At 39.5% G+C, this 11,282-nt stretch overlaps 1 protein-coding gene across 1 annotated transcript; it reads right to left on the reverse strand.

Annotated features, from left to right (window-relative positions):
- Positions 1 to 10,070: 10,070 nt before the first annotated feature.
- Positions 10,071 to 10,851, reverse strand: LOC134215708 (uncharacterized). Its single transcript, XM_062694836.1, has 2 exons — positions 10,495 to 10,851; positions 10,071 to 10,425 (listed from the first exon to the last, which is right to left on the reverse strand). Exons 1-2 carry the CDS (start codon positions 10,728 to 10,730, stop codon positions 10,236 to 10,238), a joined length of 426 nt encoding a protein of 141 aa, XP_062550820.1. The 5' UTR covers positions 10,731 to 10,851; the 3' UTR covers positions 10,071 to 10,235.
- Between the last annotated feature and the right edge of the window lie 431 nt (positions 10,852 to 11,282).

Consider the following 11,282-nt stretch of genomic DNA (forward strand, 5'->3'; position numbering starts at 1 on the left):
ACTTCTGCTAGATCAAAAATTAACTTTAAAAAAATCACATTGAAGGCCTTCAAGCCAAATGTAACAAATATATTAAGTGTCTACATCCACTTATAAACAGAAAATCAAAACTTTGTCTTAAGAACAAACTTTTGATTTACAAACAAATTTTTAGACCTGCCATGTTGTATGCTGTGCCAATATGGACTAGTTGCTGCAATACCAGAAAGAAGGCACTTCAGAGGATTTAAAATAAAATTTTGAAAATGATTCTGAAGTTGCCTCCTTGGTATAGTACCAATGAACTTCATAGAATTTCTAATATTGAGACATTGCAACAAATGTCCAACAAAATAATTTCCAATTTTAGACAAAAATCGTTGCAATCTTCTATTGCATCGATTAACTCCTTGTACCCTTAGTATAAAATAGGTTAAGATTAGTTTAAGTTGAAATCATTGTAATTCCTACATGGTTCAATTCAACCAGAGGAAAAATTCTAACTGCCAGAGGCAATTGAAATGTATTAATAATAACTAAAAATATAACATAGCAAATAAGGATGATAGTGTTAAGAAAACACGGAACACCTAGTCTAAGAGATGAATGCATGTATTAGATAATTAGCAAATAAAATTAGTTAAAAAAAAAAAAAAACGTTTGTTAGCTGATTTTCGGCAAATTATTTGCTAATTTTCAGCAACTTTGACAAGAATCTCGGAAAAAACATGTTTCCTGGTGAAACGAAGTGGAAATGTCCCGAGCGGAATATTAGGACGCTTCTACCACGATATATGAAGTCGACGGCGCGGCACTGTTTTTCAGGTTTTTGTTCAAACACTCAATCACGATTGGAATAAGACCTTTTATTTATGTAACACTATTTAGTTCTTACAATTATACTTTTCTTCTACTATGTAACACTTGTTTCTTATAATTACACTTTTTCCCTAGAAATTAAACTCAAATATTATCCATTTCAACGGATTTCGCACTATTTTCCGTATGAAGTTTTCACAAGTTTCTAACACTTTTTTTCGATACTTATCAAGAGACTCTTACACCGATTTTCGATTTTACCGCGACGGACTTTTTAACTGTTCACTTATGCTTTTTCACAAAGTTAATTAATTTAAACTTAGATCTCGATTCGTGCACTAGTCACGAGTGTCGAGGTGTCTAAGGGACAACCCTGATTCAATTGGAGTGTTCGGTAGGCCGGCTTGGGAAACCTAGAAAGCGCTGAATTCCAATAAAGGTGCTGCTGAATATTTGGGACTGACCCTGACTCAATTGGAGTATTCGGTAGGCCCTAGAAACCTAGAAAGCGCCGAATTCCAATAAAGGTGTTGCTGAATATTTGGGACTGACCCCGAGCTTGGAAAAGCACACGGTATATATAGTCAATCCGAGTTCTGAATTTCATAATGATTTCATGAATTGCATCAGACTGGACTTTGGACCCCACGAAAGATCCGAGAATCCTTAAATAACGTAATCATTTTCTTCATCCCACATTTATCTGTTCAGACTATGTGGTTTTAATTTCAACTTCGTAAATATCCTCAATTTTTTTAGCATCCATTGATTACTCAACTTTGCATTCTTTATGGATGCTCCCTAAAGTTCTTTTTCACGAAATGCTTAATCAACTTATTTGAAAAATCCATAAATTCCGAAACATCTTCCTTTTTATTCCAAATTTTTTCAACAGTCATTTAATTTCTTGTCATAGATTACCCAATTCAGCCTTAATATTGGACTTCCATACTTTACGAAACTTTGCCCCCTTTTTTGGATGTTCCCTTTGAAATTCTCTTGGAAAAATTCTGTTCTCTTTTCACTCTCTAAAACTCTCTTATTTCGAGCACACATTCAAGTGGCTACTTCAATTTACTAATGTATTAATTCATATAATTTTTGTATAAAATGAGTATCTCTAAGTCCTGCCTTTCTTTACACTTAAACTTGAACATTGCTGTCTCACAGAGTAATGTTCAACAAGTCCTAAATGTTTCATAATGCATGATACTACTAAACCAACGGAGTTGTGAAAACATTCACTTAAAAATCTGTATTCGAACCCAGCATGGGTTCTTTGTTAAACAGCGTACCATACCGCCGATCAATTAACAGCTACCGCTTGTATTACTCTTTGATTTTAAGTATGCTCTTAAAAATCAATCAATCAATATTTTTCTCTTTCTTTCAACTGGGCTTTGAATTAAATTCCCCTTCCCTAAAGAATCATTACCCCTTCGGGTCGGCTCTTCCTTTTCCCGAACCACTAAGACCCCAATATCAATATTTCTTTTCAAGTTTATATTGGTAAGAACAAAATCATGTTCTCTCTGTTTTTCATACTGGGCAACAAACCCCTTTAGATCAATACACCTGTATACGTGTATGTAGATTCAATGAAGACTCTTATTGTCTCTATCATTTTGGCTAAGTTATTATTCCGCGCTCCTCACCCAAACAAATTCTTTCCTTAGTGTCCTATACATATGCGCCAATGCATCATCATCAATGACGATCGCGGCTATGTACCGCTATATCGTGCACTGTCCAATATGTGAGCACGTTTGAACATGTCAATCCACCGCGCTCCAGTTAAGTAAATCTGACTAAGCTGTTTTCGACGGTTTCGCCAAACCGTGATAAGGGTATGCGATATTTCACATAACTTTTAAATTGATGAAAGTAAATTAACCCAACAATTCCTACATGCAACATTCTAAATTTATGTTGATTGCTTAAACTACTTTGCGTTGAGTAATTGAATATATTCGGCCTTGTTTTTACAATATCTCACTGCCATCAGTATTTAAAATTGTTTTAGGAAGGTGTCGGCACATAAGGCTGTGCACTGGGGCACGGCTGTGCAAATCTCGGTATAAGTTTTAAATTTTGCTTTTTTCATTAAAAATAGGCTTTTCCATCTAAAGCGGAAGCCTATTCAGCCTGAATCGTTTGTTGGGAAACCATTATATTCCTTGTCGTACAACGTATGCTCGGTCAAACAAAACAATATTTGTTCAAACAATATGCATCTGATATTTAATTATTCGGAAAATAAGGGAATGGTTCTTCAGGAATTCAAGTAATTGCTCCTAGAACTTTTTTGGTAGAACGTACTAGAACATAGCTTCCCACTGCTAGAATCAGAGTTTTGTATAGAGCGAATTTCGTTTCTGCCTGCATGTTGCGGGACCTAAACTGGTTACGTAATCCGTAAAAGGCCCTATTCGCAGCAGCAATACGTCTTTCCACTTCACGGGAAACGTCATTGTCACAAGCGTTCCAAGGTAAACAAATTCTTCAACAACTTCAAACACATCTCCATAAAGTACTACCTCTGCACCAACACCACTAGGTCTTCCCCTATCTCTACCTGCTACCATGTACTTTGTCTTGGTAGAGTTAATGGTTAAGCCTATCCTCGCTGTCTCCCTCTTCAGTGGGACAAAAGCCTCCACTACTGCTCTGCGATCAATTCCAATAAGGTCAATGTCGTCCGCAAAGCCCAGGAGCATATGCGACCATGTGATGATAGTGTCGTTCCTCTGCACGCCAGATGTCCTAATATCGCCTTCGAGTGCAATGTTGAAGAATATATTCGAAAGTACATCACCCTGCTTCAATCCCTTTAATGTCACAAACGAGGCTGACACTTCGTCTGCAATCCGAATACTTGATTTCGAGCCACCCAGCGTTGCACGTATCAGTCTAATCAATTTCGCCGGAAAACCATGTTCGGACATTATCTGCCACAGCTCATTTCTTTTTACTGAATCGTATACTGCTTTGAAATCAATGAAAAGATGGTGAGTCTGCAAGTTGTACTCTCGGAATTTATCAAGGATCATCCGCAGGCTAATCCGTCCTGATCCGTCGTTGATCGGCCCTCACAAAAACCTCCCAGGTATTCGCTGATGAAGGACTTCTCAAGCGGTCTCAGTCTGTTAAACTTCATGTAACAATTGTTAGAAAACTCGAAAATCTTTTTTTGAAATTTGTTATGAACCAACTTCTAGAATTTCCACAGAAACTCTTTAAGAAATTCCTTCGATAAATTCTCCTGTAAGCCCATCGGGAAATCCACACGAGATAAACTTTAAAAAAATATATAAAAATTTCTTCTGAGTTTCAAATCATTAACTCTTTTGCAATTTTTTTCAAGAAATACTTCATGCATTTATCATCATTTTTTTTTTTATAAACGCCTTATTCTACGGATATTCCCTCAAAAATTCCTTTATGAATTCTTCATGAAAGAGATTGGAGAATTCTCCAGCGAAATTTCCAGGGGAACATATAGAGATATTTCTAGAAGAGTTCTTGAAGGAATTTTCACGGAAATTCTTGTAGGTATTTTTGAAAGAATTCTTGGAGAATTTTTAAAGATTTCTGAAGAAAACGCGGAAGTTTTCGAAGTATTTTCCTGATGATTTTTCGGAGGAGTTTTCAAGGGAATTTCCCGAAAAATCCTGAAAGGTTTTATGGGCGAGTTCTTGGAAAAAATCTGGAGAAGTTTCAGTGGGTATTGCCTAGGAGATTCTGGAATAAATTTGTGATTTCCGGAGAATTTATTTCTAGAGTAATTTATTTGTGCACGACTTTCCGGGAAAATCCCTGTAGGAATTTTGGGGTGACAATTACTGAAAAAAAAAAATTCCAAAAGAATGCGCGTAAGACTTTCTCGATCTAGATTTCGCGATTTAATTTCCATAAGAAGTACTTCAAGAATTTATGAACAATTTTCCGGAAGAAGTTTGCGAAGTAATTTATTAAGTGTTCTTGAAGGATTTTTTAGGAGGAACTCCAGAAAGAATTGTGGGGTTTGAGTAAAATGCCTTCTGCGTGTGTTAATAGATTCACACAACAGCGTGTCAATCGGCGAGCAGCAAGGCATGACTTTGCCTCTTCTAGTCAGACCTCCGCGGCCTGCACACGCATCCACGGAGAGTCGCTGACATAACTTCGTTCCGGCCATTTAGGGCCACACATTGCCAGTCTATTTTTTGGATCCTGTCGCTGATTTCATGTGGTGATGTGGTTTGCTAAATCACAAGATGCGTCCCGAAGACCGTCAGAAAATGATTTGTGATTTGCAAAATCACAAGACGCGTCTCGAAGACCGTCGGAAAATGGTTTGTGGTTTGCTAAATCATAAGACGCGTCTCGAAGACCGTCGGAAAATGGTTTGTGGTTTGCTAAATCACAAGACGCGTCTCGAAGACCGTCGGAAAATGGTTTGTCGTTTGCTAAATCACAAGACGCGTCCCGAAGACTGTCGGAAAATGGTTTGTGGTTTGCAAAATCACAAGACGCGTCTCGAAGATCGTCGGAAAATGGTTTGTGGTTTGCTAAATCACAAGACGCGTCTCGAAAACCGTCGGAAAATGGTTTGTCGTTTGCTAAATCACAAGACGCGTCCCGAAGACTGTCGGAAAATGATTTGTGGTTTGCAAAATCACAAGACGTGTCTTGAAGACCGTCGGAAAATGGTTTGTGGTTTGCTAAATCACAAGACGCGTCTCGAAAACCGTCGGAAAATGGTTTGTGGTTTGTTAAATCACAAGACGTGTCTCAAAGACCGTCGGAAAATGATTTGTGGTTTGCAAAATACCGTCCGAAAATGGTTTGTGGTTTGCTGAATCACAAGGCGCGTCTCGAAAATCGTCGGAAAATGGTTTGTGGTTTGTTAAATCACAAGACGCGTCTCAAAGACCGTCGGAAAATGTTTTGTGGTTTGCTAAATCACAAGACGCGTCTCGAAGACCGTCGGAAAATGGTTTGTGGTTTGCTAAATCACAAGACGCGTCTCGAAGACCGTCGGAAAATGGTTTGTGGTTTGCTAAATCACAAGACGCGTCTCGAAGACCGTCGGAAAATGGTTTGTGGTTTGCTAAATCACAAGACGCGTCTCGAAGACCGTCGGAAAATGGTTTGTGGTTTGCTAAATCACAAGACGCGTCTCGAAGACCGTCGGAAAATGGTTTGTCGTTTGCTAAATCACAAGACGCGTCCCGAAGACTGTCGGAAAATGATTTGTGGTTTGCAAAAGACCGTCCGAAAATGGTTTGTGGTTTGCTAAATCACAAGGCGCGTCTCGAAGATCGTCGGAAAATGGTTTGTGGTTTGCTAAATCACAAGACGCGTCTCAAAGACCGTCGGAAAATGTTTTGTGGTTTGCTAAATCACAAGACGCGTCTCGAAGACCGTCGGAAAATGGTTTGTGGTTTGCTAAATCACAAGACGCGTCTCGAAGACCGTCGGAAAATGGTTTGTGGTTTGCTAAATCATAAGACGCGTCTCGAAGACCGTCGGAAAATGGTTTGTGGTTTGCTAAATCACAAGACGCGTCTCGAAGACCGTCGGAAAATGGTTTGTGGTTTGCTAAATCACAAGACGCGTCTCGAAGACCATCGGAAAATGGTTTGTCGTTTGCTAAATCACAAGACGCGTCCCGAAGATAGTCGGAAAATGATTTGTGGTTTGCTAAATCACAAGACGCGTCTCGAGGACCGTCGGAAAATGGTTTGAGGTTTAATAAATCATAAGACGCGTCTCGAAGACCGTCGGAAAATGGTTTGTGGTTTGCTAAATCACAAGACGCGTCTCGAAGACCGTCGGAAAATGGTTTGTGGTTTGCTAAATCACAAGATGCGTCTCGAAGACCGTCGGAAAATGGTTTGTGGTTTGCTAAATCACAAGACGCGTCTCGAAGACCGTCGGAAAATGGTTTGTGGTTTGCAAAATCACAAGACGCGTCTCGCAGATCGTCGGAAAATGGTTTGTGGTTTGCAAAATCACAAGACGCGTCTCGAAGACCGTCGGAAAATGGTTTGTGGTTTGCTAAATCACAAGACGCGTCTCGGAGACCGTCGGAAAATGGTTTGTGGTTTGCTAAATCACAAGACGCGTCTCGAAGACCGTCGGAAAATGGTTTGTGGTTTGCTAAGTCACAAGACGCGTCCCGAAGACCGTCGGAAAATGGTTTGTGGTTTGCTAAATCACAAGACACGCCTCGAAGACCGTCGGAAAATGGTTTGTGGTTTGCTAAATCACAAGAAGCGTCTCGAAGACCGTCGGAAAAATGTTTGTGGTTTGCTAAATCACAAGACGCGTTTCGAAGAACGTCGGAAAATGGTTTGTGGTTTGCTAAATCACAAGACGCGTCTCGAAGACCGTCGGAAAATGGTTTGTGGTTTGCTAAATCACAAGACGCGTCTTAAAGACCATCGGAAAATGGTTTGTTGTTTGCAAAATCACAAGACGCGTCTCGAAGACCGTCGGAAAATGGTTTGTGGTTTGCTAAATCACAAGACGCGTCTCGGAGACTGTCGAAAAATGGTTTGTGGTTTGCTAAATCACAAGACGCGTCCCGAAGACCGTCGAAAAATGGTTTGTGGTTTGCTAAATCACAAGACGCGTCTCGAAGACCGTCGGAAAATGGTTTTTTGGTTTGCTAAGTCACAAGACGCGTCCCGAAGACCGTCGGAAAATGGTTTGTGGTTTGCTAAATCACAAGACGCGTCTCGATGACCGTCGAAAAATGATTTGTAGAAGCCAAGGTAGTAGCGCGTCTGAAAGACTGCTGGAAAAATGGTTTGTGGTTTGAAGAACATCAAAGCCTCGCCTGGAGGACCGTAAGAAATTGGTTTGTGGTTTGCAAAATTACAATGCGCGTCTGGAAGATCGGTGGAAATGGTTTGTGTATTAGAAAACTATAAGGCGTGTCTGAAAAGTGTCCGAAAAAATGTTTTGTAGTTTGTGAAACCACAAGGTGCGTATGGAAGACACACGGAAAATGCTTTACTGTTCAAAACTGTTCGGAAATCCAAATATATTATCTAGAAATTTATCTTAGAGTGTACTGACTTAGTAGCCATAGTGGGATTACATGTAGGATTAGATATTTTGAACTTTGAAAAATTAATAAGGTTGCCGGATTTTACAAAGCTATTTGGAAGTTCGAATTTCTTATGCGAAAGGTTAGTTTGGAGTTATTGGCTAGCAGTACTAGTTGATGCCAAATGGTCAATGGTGTACTATACGCGAAACTAAAAGTTGGATTAATGTACGAATTTGGATTGGATTTGGAATGAATTTGAATTGAATTAGGATTGGCTTCGTATCGGATTTGGACTGGATTAGATTTGATTTGGATTTGGATTAGAATTGGATTGGATTTAGAATTGGATTTAGATCAAGATTTAGATTGGATTTTTATTGGATTTCAATTGGATTTGAATTAGATTTGAATTGGATTTGGATTGGATTTATATTGGATTGGATTTGGATTGGATTGGATTTATATTGGATTGGATTTGGATTGGATTGGATTTGGATTGTATTTGAATTTGGATTGGATTTGGATTTGGATTGGATTTGGATTTGGATTGAATTTGGATTGGATTTGGATTGGATTTGGATTGGATTGGATTTGGATTGAATTGGATTTGGATTGGATTTGGATTGGATTTGGATTGGATTTGGATTGGATTTGGATTGGATTTGGATTGGATTTGGATTGGATTTGGATTGGATTTGGATTGGATTTGGCGTGTGTTAATAGATTCACAATCGGCGAGCAGCAAGTCATGACTTTGCCTCATATAGTCAGACCTCCCCGGCGTGCACACGCATCCACGGAGAGTCGCTGTCAAAACTTCGTTCCGGCCATATAGGGCCACAAAAGTATTTCAGAAGAAATCTTGAGCCATTCATATAGGAACTTCCTAAGGTATTCCGGGAAAAAAATCTGAACTTCCGGACGAAATCATGGAGGAACTTTCGAAGGTATTCCTGGAGGAACTTCGGAATGAATTCCAGGAGAAACTTCCGGAGGAATTCATGGAGCAACAACATGGAGAGATTCCTGGAGGAATTTTGGAGGAATTCTTGGAGGAACTTTCGGAGGAATTTCTGGAGAAGCTTCTGGATGAATTTCGGGAGGAGCATCCGGAGGAAATTCTGGAGGAACTTCCGGAGGAACTTTTAGAGGAACTTCTGGAGAAACTCCTGGGGGAATTTTCGGAAGAACTTCTGGAGGAACTTCTGGGAGAAGTCCTGGTGGAACTTCCGTAAGAATTCCTGAAGGAACTTCCGGAGAAACTCCTGGATGAACTTTTGGAGGAACTCCTGGAGGAACTTCCAGAGCATCTCCTGTGGAGGAACCTCCGGAACAACTCCTGGAAGAACTTCCAGAGGAATTCCTGGAGAAACTTCCGGAAGAATTCCTGTAGGACTTTCCAGAGGAGTAACTTCCGGAGGAAATCCTGGAGGAACTTCAGGAGGAATTCCTGGATGAACATCCGCAGAAACTCCTGGAGAAACTTTCGTAGGAATTCCTAGAGGAACTTAAGGAGGAATTCCTGGGGGAACTTCCGGGGGAAATTGTAGAAGAATTTCGTAAAATTCCTATTGCTTGAAATAAGCTCATGCTGCCGCTGAATGAATATGATCTATCACGCCGCCGCCGTTAAATTTCCAATCGGAGCACTGGTCTGCTTGCAGTACAAGTAATCAAAGATGTGGTGTCCCGGAAAAACTTCCTGAGCCCTAAGTTTTTCACAACAAATTTGTGTAATTCAAATGGGAGTTATAAACAGTTTTCGCAGCATTTAAATCGCATCACCTTATACGAGACGTAGAATACGCAAAAATAAAAGAAATAAAAAACAAAAAAAATGAATTCAATACTCGAAAGACGGATGACGTTAACAAGTAGAACCTCAGCACATGAATTGAATAAGTCAAATATAGACTGATAAATCCAAATAAGTCAATTGCTCAAATATATCATCTGAAAATCATTCAGTTTTACAAATGACTCAACTAAGCAAATAAATAAACCGGCTGTCAGTAACCCATTAAAACCATAGATTTTTTGGGTCAATTAGCAAGTTACTAATATCAATTGGTATAATAAGTTTCTTGGTCCAACTAGCTTTCCTTCAGTCAATATTTGTCATTTGTTGTCATACTGTCATATACCTATTCAAATTCTTTAATAAGATATATAAAACATCCCGTTTCGTATAGTCTACCTAATAATTACATTACAATGCGTTATAGGAAAACATTAAACAAAGACCCATTTATCACCATTTAAAATTAAAGTTTATTCATATCGGAACCTTCGCCACCCAGTTCATTTGCACCATAAGGAAGTAGCTCCCATCTAGCAGAGTGTTCTCTGCTCAGAGGAACAATAACTCGTGCCCCGAATCCAGCCTGCATGCCCATCACCGGATGGCAATTAGCTCCGTGCTGCACGTATTAAGCGCTATCGCATCATCTCTCTGTGAATCTGGTGTGAATAGAACGTCTTCTGGTGGCGTCGACGATGATGGCATTGAAATGGCAGCACCACGAACACCCGGTAGTGAGCAGATGAGTCCGATGGCAAATACCAAAAATGCCAACCAAAGATAACTGCGGAAAAGGGGGGAAATAAGTATGAATTAGAGTGGTTTATGTCTGAATGTGGTATGCAACACAAACCTGTTGGAGTCGAGAATGTTCAGCCACAGTTTGAGCAAGATCTTCGTTATGGCGATCCAAATCAAGAAGATCTCTTTGACGGTTGCTGCAATATATCCGGCTACTTTCTTTATCTGGGGAAACGTTTTCTGCATTGAACTGGGAGGGGTTGCATGGTCCTCCTTATCCGTAGTTTCCAGGAGTTTGCGGACGTACTGAACGTGTGGACAGGGGCTTGAAGAACAGGAGCAGTTCATTTCCGGAACAAGAATTTAGATATTTTTAAACAAATAATTTAGGATATACATACAAGCCGGAGGGCTGTCAGAGTAGCCAAGGAGCTGTTGTGTAAGCAGCGCGGCCTACTGTTTATAGTAATTAGATAGATTAAATTAAATGGGAAATTCGCGAAATTTAATTTTCTCTCGAACCTAGATGACATTTTCTTATAAAAATCTATCTCGAGGTGTGACAACTGAGTGAACTGAAAAGTGTAAATGGCAACAGATTTCCGAAATATTTCGTTTTGATGAGACCAGCAAACGTTTTTCGGGCAAAGGGAGAAACGTTTTTCCTTTTTTTCGGTTGTGAACATTTTTTAGCCATTGCGCTTTTCTCTAAAAGCAATGAAAGTTAAACGAAAATCTTTCCAACATATTAAATGATTATTTTTTTTAATTTTTATTTTTTTTTATTTGTAATATTTGCTATTTACTAATTAAACATTTATAACAAATAATCTTAGGTCATAAACTTCGGTTTCAATGGAATACGCATTGAGTTCATGTACACTGACCTAACAATCACGG

Source organism: Armigeres subalbatus, chromosome 2 (assembly GCF_024139115.2).
Source record: "Armigeres subalbatus isolate Guangzhou_Male chromosome 2, GZ_Asu_2, whole genome shotgun sequence".
In the NCBI taxonomy this organism is placed as follows: domain Eukaryota; kingdom Metazoa; phylum Arthropoda; class Insecta; order Diptera; family Culicidae; genus Armigeres; species Armigeres subalbatus.

What these genes read in the sequence shown, in the direction of transcription:
- LOC134215708 (XM_062694836.1), bottom strand. Translation starts at nt 10,730, where the DNA reads ATGAACTGCTCCTGTTCTTCAAGCCCCTGTCCACACGTTCAGTACGTC. An exon ending in AACATTCTCGACTCCAACAG is followed by an intron (nt 10,426 to 10,494) that starts GTTTGTGTTGCA and finishes CCTTTTCCGCAG; the next exon opens with TTATCTTTGGTTGGCATTTT.